This window comes from Macaca thibetana, chromosome 2 (assembly GCF_024542745.1).
Source record: "Macaca thibetana thibetana isolate TM-01 chromosome 2, ASM2454274v1, whole genome shotgun sequence".
NCBI lineage: Eukaryota > Metazoa > Chordata > Mammalia > Primates > Cercopithecidae > Macaca > Macaca thibetana.
Window position 1 is genome coordinate 56,936,799 of NC_065579.1, and position 18,477 is coordinate 56,955,275.

At 35.2% G+C, this 18,477-nt stretch overlaps 1 protein-coding gene across 1 annotated transcript in view; it reads right to left on the reverse strand.

Moving 5' to 3' along the window:
* Positions 1 to 851: 851 nt before the first annotated feature.
* Positions 852 to 18,477, reverse strand: part of DHX36 (DEAH-box helicase 36) — a 407,284-nt gene continuing 389,658 nt past the window's right edge. Inside the window, exons 18-26 of the mRNA XM_050778227.1 lie at positions 18,244 to 18,342; positions 14,196 to 14,369; positions 13,965 to 14,051; positions 12,624 to 12,707; positions 10,169 to 10,268; positions 9,982 to 10,072; positions 6,637 to 6,757; positions 5,807 to 5,959; positions 852 to 5,422 (exon numbers count right to left, since the gene is read on the reverse strand). Coding sequence (XP_050634184.1) covers positions 5,237 to 5,422; positions 5,807 to 5,959; positions 6,637 to 6,757; positions 9,982 to 10,072; positions 10,169 to 10,268; positions 12,624 to 12,707; positions 13,965 to 14,051; positions 14,196 to 14,369; positions 18,244 to 18,342 — 1,095 coding nt within the window. The 3' untranslated portion in view covers positions 852 to 5,236. The remainder of the gene's footprint in view (positions 5,423 to 5,806; positions 5,960 to 6,636; positions 6,758 to 9,981; positions 10,073 to 10,168; positions 10,269 to 12,623; positions 12,708 to 13,964; positions 14,052 to 14,195; positions 14,370 to 18,243; positions 18,343 to 18,477) is intronic.

Below are 18,477 nucleotides of genomic sequence, written 5' to 3' on the forward strand. Positions count from 1 at the left end.
CCTTGTGCTTCCCAGGTGAGGGGATGCCTCGCCCTGCTTCAGCTCTCGCTGGTCGGGCTGCAGCAGCTGACCAGCACCGATTGTCCGGCACTCCTTAGTGAGATGAACCCAGTACCTCAGTTGAAAATGCAGAAATCACAGGTCTTCTGTGTCGCTCGCGCTGGGAGTTGGAGACTGGAGCTGTTCCTATTTGGCCATCTTGCTCCGCCCCTCAGGAATTCAAATATTTTTCTTATGTCCCATTCTTCACCTCATGATGAATACACCGCTTGCCTTCATAACTATATAAAACTGGTGCTAGTCTCTCCTGGCACTTAGTAACACCAGCTTAACTCTTTACACTTTACCAACTAAGTCAAGAGTAGCACATCTGGCCATTATAAATGTCAAGGAATGTAAATAATAACTTTCTGTATCTCTAAAACTAATTAGTAATCCTCCTTCTCCCTGGTCAGATATATCCTTAAAACCCCAATCATTTGACATAAGATGAAATATCAAAACCCAAACAGAAATACATAAGATTACTAAGGAAAACAGCAAACACCACGTGAAAAGGTGCTCATCATTAATCATTTTAGAAACACAAATTAAACCCACTATGAGACAGGACTCCTCATTCACTAAAGGCTAAAATTAAAACGACAGCTAAAAATACCAAGTACTGGCAAGGACGTGGAATAAATACTCTGAACCTCCCAACATATATTGCTGTTGGGAATGTAAAATTTCAGCAAATGCTGAAAAGTTTAGCAGTTTCTTATACAAACACACTTACTATAATACAACAACCTTAATCTTGGGTATTTACCCAACAGAAATGAAAATATGTAACCACACACAGACTTATATACTTATGTTCATAGCAGCTTTATTCATAACAGCAAAAAAAACCTGAAAATAACTCAAATGTCCATTAACTGGTAAATGAATTAACAAACTAGTATGACTATACAATGCAAATACTACTGAATGATAGAAGATAAAACAGGAACTAACTACTAATACATATAACAGTGTCAGTATCTCAAAAGTATTATGTTCAGTGAAAGAAGCTGGACACAAAAGACTGTATCTGATTCTGGTTATTTGAAATTCTAGAAAAGGCAAAACGAAAGTGACAAACAGCAGATCAATGGGTTGCCAGGGGGTAGAAGTGGGGGCAAGGGATTGACTACAAAAAATAAAAGGGAAACTTTTAGGTGACAGAAATGTTCTATATCAGCCAGGCACAGTGGTTCATGCCTGTATTCCTAGCACTTTGGGAGGCCGAGGCAGGCGGATCAGGAGGTCAGGAGTTCGAACCCAGCCTGGTCAACATGGTGAAATCCCATCTCTACTAAAAATACAATAGTTAGCCGGGTGTGGTGGCACGTGCCTGTAATCCCAGCTACTCAGGAGGCTGAGGCCGGAGAATCGCTTGAACCCAGGCAGGCGAAGGTTGCAGTGAGCTGGGATCGTGCCATTGCATTCCAGCCTGGGTGACAGAGAGAAACTCCGTCTCGGGGGGGGGAAAAAGAAATGTTCTATATCAAGACTGTGGTGGTGGTAATTACATGACTACGTATTTGACAAAATTCACTGAATTATATACTTAAATTGGTTAATTTTATTATATATCATACCTTAAAATTTATTATATATAAAATAATACCTAAAGTTTATATGTATCAAAATGGAACAATGGTAACATGATTTACTTTGCTACATTTCCAAATTTTTCCAGTGAGGATGTATTATTTTAAAATAAGAACAAAAATCCCATTTAAGAACAATTAGCATATTACAAATATATGAGTATACATGATCGCAACGACTTATAAATAAATAAAAACTCAGAGCTAAGAACAGAAGGAAATTTACCACTATTTACTTTGGGTAAAGGAGTACTAAAATTCCTCCTAAAGCTTTTGTATAATTCATAACTTTTAGGGGACAACTTTGTTTTAAAAATGCAGTAATAGAGAATGCCCTGCAATAATTGGTATAAGTTTATCCAGAGTTTTGCCCAAATTAATTAATTGGGAAGGCATCACATGTGCTCACTTTTCAAAGATGCTTTTGAAAGATTATTCAGTAGTTTAATTTCTTTTTGTTTTTTCCGGTAAGTCTCTGTTTCAGGTATTTTTTTTTTCAAGAGTTATTCTCTGCATTACTCAAAATGATGAATCAAACAGACTTTGCTTCTTAATTTAATGTCTTATTCTTTAAAAACCCCTAAAGAACAAACAGTTCTTAGACCTGGAATGTATTTTCTACTCAGTAATGCCCTATTTTGTAAAGAAAAGAAACAGAACATAAGTAGCACCTTGGATCAAATCGTCCATTCTGATCAGCTGTACAGAAGACATAAATTGGAGGTAACAATAACTGCTTTAATCTCTGCGAATACCTCATCAATTAAATAATTCCTCAGGAACACTTTTCCCATTCATATGGGAATTAAATATTGGTTTGCAAACACAGAACCAACTAACAATCTTTTTTACAGAATCTCTAAATCCTTTCTTCCAAGACCATTCTGGCCAACTGACTGGATTTAAACTGGATAATAAAAGCAAGGAAAAAAAAAAAAAAAGCACAGACATAAACTCTTACAGAGCAAGAAAGACCAGATGGTCACCTCGACTTTAGAGGCAAAACCAGTATGCTCTAATATTGTGACACGACTCTAATGCCAGAATTCAATGAGAGACGGATCACTTTTAGAAGAACAGCCAAGATAATGGACTCAAGACATAACAGGTAACACACATTCCCAGGATTGCGAGCAGTACCCGAACAAGAGCTGTTAATGGATCATTGTAGCATTATCAATACATCCCAGTCATTGTATGATACCTTACTCTCTTGGTTTCCTTGTATTTGTTGGAAGGCACATTAAAATTTCCATTTTTTAGAGTGCAGAAAGATACTTTTCCTGTTTCTCTCTGCAGCATGTCCAGCACTTTTACACCTTCTGTCAGACAAACACGTTGAAATTCTTATATTGCAAAATCAATAATAATACTCAGTGATGGATAGTGTATGTTTCCGATTAACATCCTTTTTGCCAAGTTAAAAATACCCTACTAGGGACCAGGTGGAGTGGCTGATACCTGTAATGCCAGCACTTTTGGAAGCCAAGGCGGGCAAATTACTTGAGCACAGGAGTTTGAGACCAGCCTGGGCAACATGGTGAAACAATGTCTCTACAAAAAATACATAAATTAGCTAGGTGTGGTGGTGTAAGCCTGTAGTCCCAGCTACTTGGGAGGCTGAGGCAGGAGGATCACTTGAACCCAGGAAGTCGAGGCTGCAGTGAACTGAGATCATACCACTGCACTCCAGCCTGGGTGACAGGGCAAGACACTGTCTCCAAAAAACAAACAAAAAACTAACAATATCCTATGAAAAGTGGCTTAAACAATTGAAGGGTTTTTATCATATCAAAATAAGTTCACATGTAGAACAGTTCTAGAATGGATTAATTCTGTAGCTTACCAGCATTATCAAAGGCTCTGCTGAGTTCTATCTTTCCACTAAGCCAGCCTCAGTCTATGAGTCTGTGTCCCCTTGTGATCATTAGTTGGCTGCAGCAGTTCCAACTATCAGAGTCAGACAAGACAACATCCAGAGAGCGCAGGATTTCCTCCTCTATTAGTGAGTAAAACATTTTTCAGACACCCTCTTGAAGATCACTTCTCAGTTGCCATTCACTGGGACATGTTTATGTACTCACACCTTATCAATTATTTCTAAGGGGGATAAGACCACATGTGATTCATTTAGAACAGCAAGATTCACTCTTGGGGAAAGGGTCCAACATACCTGGGCACAAAGCTGCACAGAGGGGAACCCAAATAAGCAAAAAGAAGGGAGGGACAAAATAGTTGCTGGCCAGCAACCAACAGTATTTATCACTATCTGATAGGGCTGAAAATGTACAGCATGTGTTGTTACACTATTCCTTGGCTAAGAAGGTAAGTAGCAATAAAATAAAAAGTGTAATAAAATAGATCGTTAGACATTTACGAAAATACTTCAGGGACAACTAACAACTAAGATTCAGAGAGTACAGGCACTAGGCTATGTGCCAGGCACTAGCCTATGTGCTTTACATGTATTAATGTATTTCATCCTCACAACTGTTACCTTTACAGTCATCCCTCAGTATCTGTGGGGGACTGGTTTCCAACCTCAACCCCTCAAATACCAAAATCCATGGATGCTCAAGTCTTTTATATAAAATGGCATACTATGTATTTGCATGTTACCTAGGCACAACCTCCCATATACTTTAAGTCATCACTAGATTATTTACAATACCTAATACAATGTAAATACTATATAAATAGCTATTAAACTGTATTGTTTAGGGAATGACAAGGAAAAAAAGTCTGCACATGTTCAGTACAGACACAACCATCCTTTTCTTTTTTCAAATATCTTCTATCCACAGTTGTTTGAATCCACAGATGTGGAACACATGGATATGGAGGGCCAACTGTATCTTACAGACAAGGTAAAAGAGAGAGAAGCCAAGACTAAGTGACAGAGCTGAGACTGGAACCAAGGTAATCAGGCTTCAGACCATGCTCTCAATTGCTATATTATGCTGCTACAGGGTGATGTAAAAAAGGCACATGTTTTAAAAATAGTAAACACAGCAAATGAACCAAGCCATAGGTGGAAATGTAGAAACCAATCCAAGAAGTTGGCTGAGATTTAACATTGTACATTTTATTAAATACTGGACTTTATTACAACAAATTAATTTACTTCCGATAGAAGTTTCATTTTCAAAAATGTGGTTGTGTTCAAATTCTTAATTGACACTGTTTTTTTGGGTAAACATCCTATTTTTACTGGTGGTATCATCAATCATTATAAGAAAGATTAATTTTGTATAACAGGACAAAGGAATTTCTCAAGTGGACAATACTCAATATAAATAAAGGGAATATACTCCCAAAGAGTGGGCATGACCACAGCAGAGTATATGATCAGAGAACATATTGTTTTTACGGGGTGTGTGTGTGTGTGTGTGTGTGTGTGTGTGTGTGTGTATATATGTATGTATGAAATAGTTCCATATAACATCATGTCATGCACATTAAGTCTTTACTACCTACTGAAAGTTTCTACCTTACACATGAAAATTGGTCACGTCCCAGGATTTGGCATCCAGCCAAAATTTAAACAATGATGAAGAATGGCTGTCAAACAGACTTTTCAGACCACCCCTGCAAAGCTGTCAGCTGTAATATCCATCCTGGAATCGTGGCGGAAAGTTCCTGGGAGTTGCCTTTTCCTGTGTTTTGATCAAGTCTATAATAGCTGACAGCACTGCACAGTCTCTGGATTTAGTGTCATTCCAGTCTACAGGATGAGGACTTTCAATCTTCTCTTGCAGAAGAATATCTAGCTCCTTTCTTAATTCCTAAGGTTGAAAAAATTATACATATTCAACAAAGGCAGATATATTGCCAAATAACATAATAAATGAAACTGATTTACCTGATACAAGGAGTTACAAAAGCGATGGCTCAAAAGCTAAAATATTTAGTGAGCAATCAACTAAAGTGTGGTTATGAGCGAATAACTAAAGTTAAAATTCACATGCAATCACATTGAGCCATTTAGAATGGCTGGTCTGCTACCATCTCAAAAAACAATTCAGAAAAACCAGGAACCATTTTTTCAAAATTACTTGCTCTGCTGAAATACAGCAAGAAATGTTAATATATGTAACATTTTGAACAAAACCACTTGACCACATGCTGACTTACATGTAGATTAAAGATAATCACATAAAGTCAGTTACCTTAACAAGATGGGCAATTCTTGCTGGAGACTGAAATACAATCCACTCATCTACAGCAATAGTTTCCTGATCGTTATCCTTCTGGATGGAAATATCACCTCCAAAAAACAAGAGACAGTATGGGGAAACCTCTGTGCAGTCATACAAATATATCTGTAATGAAAATTAAAGTGAATTAATACATTCAGGAGTCTGAAAAGATTACTACATAAATTCAACAATATTACCAGTATTAATTAATGAGTACCTTCCTTCTAAAATATTAACCTGCTATTGTAATTACAGAGATTAATTTGTAAGATACCATTTTAAATAAGCCATCTTCATTATTCAGAGAACACAGGAATATTTTTTAGTTTAAACTAAGCACTACTGTTTGAACAAAATATTTTGAGTGACGAAACCAAAACACGAATATAGCTGAAGTTATTTTTATCCAGTTTTTTAATAAATCATCTCAAATTACTGTTCTAAAGAGAAAATATAAACAGAATCTCATTTAATATGCTGAATGATACTTATAAGATATATTGACATGCTAACAAAATTCTCTATACAATGTAAGCTCCTGTATACCATAAAATATGCCAATATTTCTTGAAAGCAAGTTCTGAAAGAAAATTATGCAATCCAGTAACTGTCCTAACTAAACTACAAAGATCTATCATTACAGACCTGAAAATTAAAAGAATAGGTTGTTTGAGGGACAAAGTTACTCATGTCACAGGAGTAAGAAACAACAAAAAAGTTTGTATATAATTATTAAAACTGTCATAAAAATATAATGAGACAGATAATCAGATCCTTAATTATTGTAAGTGTTCACTTACACTGCTTGTTCTCATCTTCAGGTGATAGATAAGCCAGTTGTAGTGAAAGTCTGTTTGCTCCACATTAACAGATTTAGGATGAATAGCAACCAGGCCATCAGTTTTTGTGTAAACTTTCACCCTTTAAAAAAAGTTAAAATGCAGTTTGTTAAAAAGAAGTCTTCTAGAGGATTTATGTTTGTTTGCTTTAACACTACTTGAAAAACTGATAGAAGAGCTTGGTAAAAACCAAACAAATTCCGGAATCTAAAAAAACTCCAGAGAATGGCCGGGTGCGGTAGCTCACGCCTGTAATCCCAGCACTTTGGGAGGCCGAGGCAGGTGGATCACGAGGTCAAGGTGATCAAGACCATCCTGGCTAACATGGTAAAACCCCGTCTCTACTAAAAATACAAAAAAATTAGCCAGGCATGGTGACGGGAACCTGTAGTTGCAGCTTCTCCAGAGACTGAAGCAGGAGAAAGACCTGAACCCAGGAGGCGGAGCTTGCAGTGAGCTGAGATCGCACCATTGCAATCCAGCCTGGGTGACAGAGCGAGACTCCGCCTCAAAAAAAAAAAAAAACCACTCCAGAAAATAATTCAGTTTATTTTTGCAAAAAATATATTTATATTTGAGGACAGAGCACAATTTCCTTAACAATATATGAAAAAATGCTATCAGTATGAATAATTTAAATCATGTAACTAATCTTCTTGCAGGTATAATTACTCAATATTTTAGAAAAATGACAGAATATTCTTTTCCTTAATGTTAATGCACACTATCCCACTGAAGAATAAAGAACAAAATAAATATCTAAAATAATTAAGTGATTCGTATCAAGAGAAGAGTCTATACATTTTACTATGACAATTGTATTGATAAATAGCCCTTGACTTACAAAATAACTGTAAAATTAATTTAAAAATTTTAGAGTATGACCCAGATGAACAAAAAATGAAAAGTTAAGAATTCTATTTAAATTCCTGTTGACAATTCTAATTCAATCTTTTTTTTTGATAGTCATATACACAGTCATATACATTTGATAGTCATATACTTTTTTTATAGTCATATACATTTTATCTCAATTTGTAAACATCTTTAATGTTATTCAACAGGGAGATGTTTAATAATTTTTAAATAGTTAATGTTAATTACCTGTATTAAATTAACAGCATAAAAGCTAATAATCCACTAATCTTTCCTATTTGTTTTTACGAGTGTCTCTTCTGAAGTTTTTTTTTTTTTTTGAGATGGAGCCTTGCTCTGTCACCCAGACTGGAGTGGAGGGGCCCAATCTCAGCTCACTGCAGCCTCCGCCTCCCGGGTTTCGGTGATTCTCCTGCCTCAGCCTCCCCGGTAGCGGGGATTACAGGCATGTACCACCACCACGCCCAGCTAGTTTTTGCATTCTTAGTAGAGATGGGGTTTCACCACGTTGGCCAGGCCAGTCTCAAACTCTTGACCTCAGGTGGTCCACCCACCTCGGCCTCCCAAAGTGCTAGGATTACAGGTATGAGCCACCGCACCCAGCCACTTCTGAAGTTCTAAGAATTCATAATACTTGTAGTTAAAATCATGAATCATAGTCATGAATTCATAGCTCTAAATACTGAGAATAAAACCAAAAAGTATTTTTTCTCACTTAAGTCAATTTACCAATGCCACCCTGCAACCCTGCATAACTAGAGCAGTAGAAGTTGGAAAATTTCTTTTTTTTTTTTTTTGAGACAGGGTCTTGTTCTGTCACCCAGGCTGGACTGCAGTAGCATGATCTCCTTTCACTGTGCAATGGTGTAATCTTGACTCACTGCAACCTCCACCTCCTGGGCTCAAGCAATCTGCCTGCCTCAGCCAACCAAAGTGCTAGGATTATAGGTGTGAGCCACTGTGCCTGGTCCAGCAAATTTCTATACAGGACCAGATAGTAAATATTTTAGGATCTATATTTGGGGGTCTATAATTTCTGTCACAACCACTTAACTCTGCTAGTGTAGAATAGATAACATGAAAACAAATGGGCCTGGCTGTGTTCCAACAAAAAATGTACAAAACCAAATTTTTGGCTTATAGGTCAAAATTTGCTGACCCCTAGTCTGGACAAAACTAATGCACCAGTCCAAGGAAAAAACTATGTTTGTTCATAAAGCCCTCCCAGGATGGCAGAGAGGAAAATAAAATGAATTTCAAAGTAACTCTCTGTTAAGCTACCTGTAAAGTTAGGTACACATTTAAAAAAAAAAAAAAAAAAAAATTGTCCAAGTATTGATTTTGAAAAAGTACTTAGATCACGTAAAATGTAAATAATCCAACCATAATGATTAAAATTCATCAGTTACCCATTCCTTCATACCTTGGAATAAGGTTTCTTGACTTTAGTACTACTGACACAATGTTACAACAACCAGAAGTATCTCTAGACACTGTCCAATGTTCCCTTTGGGGGCAAAATCACCCCGGTTGAGAACCATTGCCCAAGAACAATGCCTGCACTTTGGCCTATCTATAAAGTCTATATTTTTTCATGTTTGTAATTCTAGAATATCCAACTTTCATTTAACATCAGTTTAAATATTTTACATGTTACTACACAATGACTGTTTTAATGCCCACCTATGGAGATGCATTATATAGTATTATAAAACCACAATTTTCCATTTGCTACTAGAAATCTGTATTATTTACAATACAGCCATTAGAAAACATTTGAAATTACTTCCTTAAGACATGTCTATCAAATTAAAAACTCACTCATCCATGCACTGGGTCAGTGACTATTTTAATGACTCAATACATAATTCTAACCCAGAGTACCTTCCAAAATAGTAGCAACCACACTACTGGCCATCTGTGACTCTTAGTTTCTCTGTATCCTTTAGCTAGAATGAGCTCATTCTAGCTCATGCTTCACTGCTATCTCCAATTACTACTGAGGCTATCTACACATATGTTATTATACTTTATTTCTCAAAATAGTGATATAACAATTTTATTCAAAGAGCTAAGTTATCCATTTTATAAGACAAGAGGAAAAAAATTTTCTGAAATAAAATCTACTCTAAGCAATTTCAATCCAGGCACTGGTATTTACTGGCAGGCTGGCTTTTCTAATATTTACACTGGCATCACGTGGTAGCATTCTTTGTGAATAATGGGTTATCAGAGAGGTGATTCCAGGATATGTTGTGAGGGAAAGTGATACCAATGCTAAACAGTTCACCTTCTCTGAAATGATTAAAAGAACAAGAACATAACCCACATATGAGTAAGAACAAATTTATAATATAAGCCTTGTTACATGAGATTTCAAAAGTTTAAGAAGAGAATTACAAGTAATTCATAATAATCTTCAATGCTTACATTTTTCTTTTTTTACCCAAATTTAGTCGAATTTTAGCAACTTTGGGATATAAACCAGCACAGATGACAGCTTTAATTATCTTCTCATTATCTATGGTGGGGGGGGTGAGAAGGTAGAGGGAAAAACAAGTAAAATACTGATACAATAGAAAAAAGATACTTATTTACACTGTGTTTTCTGCTGTACCTGAATTTATATTAGATTCTGGATCTTTAGGATTTCTACTGCTTACAAATCCGGCTCCAAGAAGATGCTCAGCAAACTGTCCTTTCATGTTATGCAGCATCTAGGGAGCAATGGTAACAAATAGAACTAGAATACCTTTCACACATTGAGACTATAAAATATACACTAATAGATAAATTGAGTTGTAAGCTCTCTCTGCTTTATGAAAACTTTTGCAAACATGTTTTAAAGCAAAGGCTGGCAAACTACAAAAGCTGTTTTTGTCAATAAAATTTTATTGGAACACAGCCACACCCATTCATCTACATTTGGTTGCTTTTGCACTACAATAGTAGAGGTCAATGCTTATAACTGAGCTTATGACCTGTAAACCTAAAATATTACCTGACTTTTCATTGAAAAAGTTTGCATGTTGTAAGGAACAGCCACCGATGTTTAAGGATTACTCCATTTTGTGAAAGACTAATAGAATTTTTAAAATTACTTTCCATCCCCATTTTAAAAACAATATAGAAAAGCATAAAGAAAATAATCAACATCCACATTTCTATGACTGAGAATTAAATATGATTAACAATGGCACGTAAACTTAAGGTTTTTTTTTTTTTTTTTTTTTTTTTTTTTGGAAAAAAACGATACATGGCTTATTATAAAGCATTCAAGTAATTATAAAGCATTCAAGTAATATAGAAAAGTACTTCCCATGCCTCAATACTCAGTCTTTCTAAATAAACAAGATTGCAGACACCTATTAAGCATATATATTGATAGAAGAAATGTATCCTAATGACAGAATCATAGTATAGAAATTCTTTATACAACAATTAACTTTAGTTCAATTTAAAGAAAAGTTAAATAGAAATGAAAGTGAATGACCAGTGAATCTTAAATTTTCATAAGCACAGAAATATTTCCTAAGGAATTCCTTTTAGAGATTATGAAATATAAAGTTGGTTATATTTAAGTATATATCCCTTTTATGAAAGGTGTGACTTCCCCACCTAATTTCCTTACACCTGACTTTCTTAGACACCTGCTGGTTTTTACTGCCATTATTTTATACTATTCAGGATAATAACCTTTACATTCTATTTTTCATGTATAATTCCTAACACCATTTTATTATTAGCTCTATATTTAAATACTTCTAATGTATACTACCAGCTGATAAAGCATGCACTCTCCAATCCTGAAATCTCCACTGTGATTCCCCTTTTAATTGACAGCACTTCACTGTCAATGGGCTTTTCAAGAAGAGATCAGGGTTATAGTATTTCTTGAGTATTTTCTTGAATACCTGTTGTTTTTCTTTACACCTGAATTCGTATCCTGACGACATGACATTCTCAAACACTTGGATTCAGTTATGTTTTCATACTTCTGTTCATTTTTTCCATTTCAAAAAAAATGTTCTTATATGTGGCTCAAAATAAATATTCAATTACACAGGATTTCTATGCAGATACTAATATCTACTGTTCTCATGATGGATCAGTTCTGTCTTCCTGTCTTTAAGATTTTACTTATTGCTTTAATTTTTGTCTTTTTCAGGTACCTCCATAAACTGTGATTAGTTCAAGCTTTTTTCCTATGGCAATAACTTGTTTTTAAGGGGTGTCCATTCTATTCCTTGTGATTTCTTTTGTTCTTCAATTTGTTTTCTCAGCTCAAGAGTCTTTTCATTCACTCTATTGTTTATTTTCTAACCTTTGTTTTGCTGGATTCATATTCTTATTAGCTATTCCATATCATGAAACAGCTGTAAGGTGTTTTCTATTGAAACATGGCATTCCATTCTTTTTTTTTGTCTTTTCTTTTCCTTTCTTTTCGATTTGTGGTGAACCTTTTTTTCCATTTTGCTAATGACTGGGCACTTCTGATTCGGTACGTTAGATTTTTTTGTTTACTACTTTGTACATCTGTTAAACGTCCAGTATAAGGCCTCACGTCACATAGCTGGAGTGTATGTGTACTGAGAGATGAGGATATTTCTATTCCCACTGGCTTCGAATCCCCAGTTCAGTGTAGTCTGAAATATAATGGTATATGCACTCTTTACTGTTTTCTTCTGTTTTACAAATGCTTGTCTGCGGTGTTTCACTGTATTAAACCAGAAAACATACAGGTATCTATCCTATTTGATACTTTTCAACAGATTTTATAAGTGTTAGCAAAAATTCTCAGTCTGAATCATCAAAACGGCAACTAGAGTGTGGGGACAGGAACAGAAATTGAACCTTACTGTGCTTTGCTCTTATCCTCTGGAACTGTGTTTCTTTTCCTTGTTTTGTTGCAGTTGATTTAAGAAAGATCCCCCATTATTTTGGGTATATATACAAATATACTCAATTTCCATATATTTGACGTTTTTGCTATAGATCTAATTGTACAAAATGGATACACATATTCTGTAATCTAGCATACACGATAATTATTCCAAAACATTCACCATTACCTGCAGTGTGTTTGAAGACAGAAAATATTCCCAGCAATAGTCCTTTTCGTATCTGAAACCACGTCGTCTAGCCTCTTCCCAACCCTGTGGGGCAAAGAAATGAAGAAATATATATTCTTCCTGCAAACGAAGATTACTACTCATTTCCCTCTTTATTTCAGTAAAACTTTAATATTCTACTAATATTTAATTTTCTTTGTAAAAAATTCGAAGAACTTTATAACTGACAAACTAAAAACACATACGCTCCCCATGATCCTAGTCCTTGAGATAACCAACACTGAAGTTCCAGACCTTTATACAATTAAGTATACAGTAATATATTATGTATTTTACACAAAATGACATCCAAACTGTACATAATACACTAATCAAACAGAGCACACTATTAAACCGACCTAAATGCTATTACATATTTTCAAATTCACAACTTTTCTTTATGGCTTGCTTTTTTTTAGAGGAGGGAAATGGGGGAAAAAGGAAAGACAAGTTGAATAAGCTCAAAGACAAAAAAACTTGAATTTCCCCATAATATGCCATACGAAACAGAATGTAGAGCTACAGAAAAAAGATACTGCCTCTAAAAACCAAATTACATTTAAATTTTACCAAGATAGGTGATAAATGTTTACCCTCAGATACACCTGGCTTTTGGGAGGTGTCTCCCAATCTGAATTATGCACATGATTATGATTCTCTATTACATGTTAAATCTGAATACAGGGTAGTTTATTAATGAATAGAAAGAGATTGTCATGAATGTTAATAAGCCAAAGATACAAAGAAATTATTAAATACAAAATTTTAAAATAAACGATTCACTTGTTCATTCTTACCAAAAACTACTATGAATTATAACTTTTTTCAAATGTTCAGCTAAATTTCAACATTCTCAGCAATTTATTCCTGATATTTATGATTATATAATATAGATTTTGGTTTTTTGTTTTCATTGAGATGGAGTGTCACTCTGTCGCCCAGGTTGAAGTACAGTGGCACGATTTCGGCCCACTGCAACCTCTGCGCCCCCGGGTTCAAGCAATTCTCCTGCCTCAACCTCCTGAGTAGCTGGGATTACAGGCGCCCACCACCACACCCAGCTAATTTTTGTATTTGTAGTAGAGACAGGGTTTTGCCATGTTGGCCAGCCTGGTTTCAAACTCCTGACCTCAGGTGATCCGCCTGCCTCAGCCTTCCAAAGTGCTATAAATACAAGCATGAGCTACCATGCCCGGCCTTATGATAACACAGATTTCAAAAGGTTAAATATGATCCTTATTCTATTATCAGCATTTCATTTGAATAAACTGTCATAATCCAGAACAAGATTTTTTTTTTTACCTCAAATGCATTCACAACTGTTAAGTGATCACTTCTAGTATCTTTTGCCAATTCCTTTCTTCTTGCATCTGCAATCTTTTCTTTTCCCTTAAAAAGAGCAGATATAGGCAATTTAAATTGCTCTGATGCTATAACAGAGAACAGCATTCTAATAAAATGCTAATGAAAAATACATCTAAGCAACTCCTGTTCATATCTAAAATAAATTGATTTTGTTTCAATTTTTCTTACCAATGGAATGACAAATGGATCTTTGAAACTGAGACTAGCAGCAATAGTGAGTACTGGGTCTAAGCAGCAGAACAGAGCTCCAAAAAGAATCATTTTTCCAATATGTGGCTCAACGGGTAATCGTGCCAAGTGGACTCCAAGAGGTGTCAATTCTTCTTGTTTATCCAAAGCGTTCTGTAAAGGAAGAGTGTGTGTTTAAAATCAATCCTGTAAAGCATTACATTTAAAATGATTTTAGGTTGCTTTAAAAAGAGTAACAAGCCACTACTCTCTCTTCTAGTCCAAATGCCCGAAAATTGTTCAGCTTTAGTTTTCCCTACCAAAACATAAGTTTCGTGAGGTCAGCAAAGGTTACAAACTTATTTAAACGAAACCAAAATTAACGCGCATCTTGGCTTTTCTGTGTTAAGAAGAAATACCAGAAATGACAAACTTTTTGTTAAATAAAGAAAATCACCTAATAAAGTATAAAAGTTGTAGAAACAAATAACAAAAACAAAAGATACACTATCATACATTTGGAATGCATAATGCATACTCTCTAGTTTCTAGTAGTTTAGGTGACATGAGACAGAAAAGCAAAAGAAAAAGGAACTATCTAAAACCTTAGAAAAATAGGAGTGACTTCTGCTCTGATTCCCTAGGTCATCTGGTCCAACCACCCCACTGTGGACAGCTAGAAAAGTAGCCTGAAGATACCAAGGAGTTAACAAAGAATTACAAGTCAAGAGGTTAGGGAATGACAGACATCTAAGGGAGGTGAGTGTAGAGGTTGGGGCCTCTTTTCCTGGCAGAAAAGGAACATATCCTTGCTGAAAAAAAGCTACCCTCATCCCAAGCTTCAAATTTTTACCTATTTTTTGTAAACAGAATTTCCAGTGCACAATTAAAATAACTAGGCATACAGATGTAAACAAGAAATAATAATAAAAGAACTCATAAGCATCCCATCAGACACAGATTTTTACTCAACAGTTTTGGAGAAAATACCCTTAATTTTTTTTTTTAAGACCTCTTTCAAATGAAAGAAAAAAAAAAAAGAAAAACCCTCAACCTGTTTTCTGAATCTAGAATAGCTTGATATCTAAATTTTACAAGGACATCTGAAGAAAAGTGAATAAACTCACATACAAAAATCACAAAACAAAATAATGGCAAATGGAATGCTGGCAAGTTAGGTTTACTCTAAGAATAAAAATTTGTTTAATATTTGAAATATCAGTGTATCTGAATACATGAACCAACTAAAGAAGTCATACCATAATCTCATCAGAAGCAGAAGATACTTGATAAAACTGATTATTCATACAGGATAAAAATGTCTTAGTAAACTTAACGTAGTAAGAGCTTCCACACACCAAACAAAACAAAACAAAACAAAAAAATCAACAAACATTATACTCTCAATGACTTGCTGATGGCTGTTCCTTTACACTACCACATCACTTCTGCTCAACACTGTATTAAGGGTCCCAGAAACTTGAACAAGAATAAACAAAATTGTAATTATGTAGAGATGTGATTATATATGCAGCAAAAATCTACGTAAAGTGATTTGAATTAGGGGACTTTACAGCATTAATGAATACAAAGTCAATCATTCAAGCAACTTTATTTCTGTAAACTATCACACTCAAAAGATGATGAAATACCACTTATCTTCTAGGTTAGTGGTATTTTGGATTCTGCTTTTAAATATTTAAAATCTAAATTTTTAAAAATCTAAATAAAGACATATAAAACCCCAAAGATAACTCTAAAACACTGAGACTGAATACCCAAATAAACAGAGTAGTAGATGATGATCTTTTTGCTAAAACTCAATACTGTAAAGATACCAGTTCTCCCCAAAATGATTTATAGACAGAATTCAATCAAAATCAAACTCCCAAGATTCTCAAATGTATCTGGAAAAACAAAGCACCAAGAAGGGCCAAGACACTCGCCTGTTTTAAAACAATTCACTATTATTATTATTATTATTATTTTTTAGAGATAGGTCTTTTTCTGTCATCTGGTTTGGAGTGCAGTGGCACAAGCACAGCTCACTGCAACCCTCAAACTCCTGGGCTCAAGCAATCCTCCCACCTCAGTCTCTGGAGTCAAGACATTCTTGAAGAAGAATGAAAGGGAGTGATCTGTTCTACTAGAAAGCAAGACTTATCATAAAGCTAGAGTAATTAAGGCAATGTGATACCAGCTCAGGAGAGAAATACAGGCCAACAGACGAGAAATAAGCCTAGAAACTGACAAACAAATCCACAGACCTTGACCTATCAAAGACCACAGAACAAGGACAAAAAGAGATGAACTTTTCTATAAATGGTGCTCAGTCAATGCTCTACATATGTAAAAACTTTTATTTCTACCTCAATCCCAACACATATCAACTGCAGATGCATTATAAACAAAAACAACAAAAATTTTTTAAATGTATCTTTATGACCTCAGGAAAAGACTTATTAAAGGCTAAAAAGCAATAACCTTTGAGAATTATATATTTGACAGCATTAAAATTAGGAATTTAGGCTGGGAGTGGCGGCTCATGCCTGTAATCCCAGCACTTTGGGAGGCCAAGGTGTGCGGATCATACAGGAGTTCCACACCAGCCTGGCCAACATGGTGAAACCCCATCTCTACTAAAAATACAAAAATTAGCCAGGCGTGGTGGCACGTGCCGGTAATACCAGCAGGAGGCTAAGGAGAATTGCTTGAACCTTGGAGGCAGAGGTTGCAGGTTGCAGTGAGCCAAGATCACGCCACTGCACTCCAGCCTGCGTGACAGAGTGAGACTCTCTCAAAAAAAAAAAAAAAAAAAAAAAAAAGGGAATTTGTTTATCAAGGTATTAAAAACAGGTAAGTTGAAAACAGATATGCAATAATGCAATATACAACCAATAAAAGGTGCAGATGAAGAGTACACAAGAACTGTTATGATGATCTACAATCTAACAGAAAAACAGACACTAGCAATTTATCAAAGAGACTACACAAATGGATAATAAACATAAAAGCTGCTGAAAAATTCAATGATAGTCATAGAAATGCAAATTAAAACCACTACATACCTTTAGAATAAAAGGCCGATTAATACCAAGGAAGCTACAAAGCAACAGGAACCCTCACCCATCACTGGTAGGAGTTTAAGTGGTTTGCAGCTATGGAAAACTGTTGGGCGTTATCTACCGAACTTGATAATACATGTACCTTATAACCCAGGAGGTGGAGGTTGCAGTGATCTGAGATCACACCAGTGCACTCCAGCTTGGGTGACAAAGTGAGAGTCTGTCTCAAAAAAAAAAAAAAAGGAAAAAGACAAAAAAAAAAAAAAAAAAACACAAGAAAACCACAGCTAAAAGCAACAATACATTTGGATCTCATAATATTAAGTGAAATAATCCAGAGCTCTGCTCCCTCAAAGAACAAAAAAACCCACACACATTCTGTATGGGTAAAGTTCACGAAATAGGCAAAACTGAACTCTTCATGAAGATGCATACCTGTATGGTAAAACCATCAAAAAAAAAAAAAAAAAAAAAAAAAAAAAAAAAAGGAAGCCATTATAGTTAAAGTCATGATAGATGGTATCTATCATGATTGGGACAAAGGGACAGTGGAGTGATTGGGAGAGGGAAGGAAGGGGGCTTTCAGCATACTGAGAATGTTCTTCTTGACGTAAGTAATTACTACATAGTCCTTCCTTTGTGACGAATCATTTAGCTGCACATTTGTTTTACTCGCCAGTAATTAAAGACCAGTAACTTTAAAATTTCAAATTTTATGTAATCTTAAATCAGGCCTCCAATGAGAAAAAAAAGTGCAGAAAGATCCTAGTCTTTTAAGAATTATTACGAAGATATCACTTTATAACTTTCTAATGCCTATCTCATAACCTGATAGTTCTAAATTGATAGTCAAATAGCAAATCAAATTTGGCATTGGACATCACTGGTCTTCCTTGCAGTAATGAGAGTAAACATTATAATTAATTGGCTTACATGCTCTAGTATGGTAAGTTAGAATTAAAAAAACAAGTAAACAAATTTACCAGCTCCATCAGGTGTCTTATGGAGAGCAACACTGCCTCATTTGATGGTGGATCCATTAACCTACTCAGAAAATAAGCAATTCCACCTAGCCTTAAAATCTGGGGGTGGGGAAGACAAATATAATTAAACACATACAATATTAATATACTAGCATTACAACTTAGCCCTACCTGGGCTGATGACTCAAAGCATCAAATTTATACATGATTTTCAAGCTATTTTACCAAAATGAA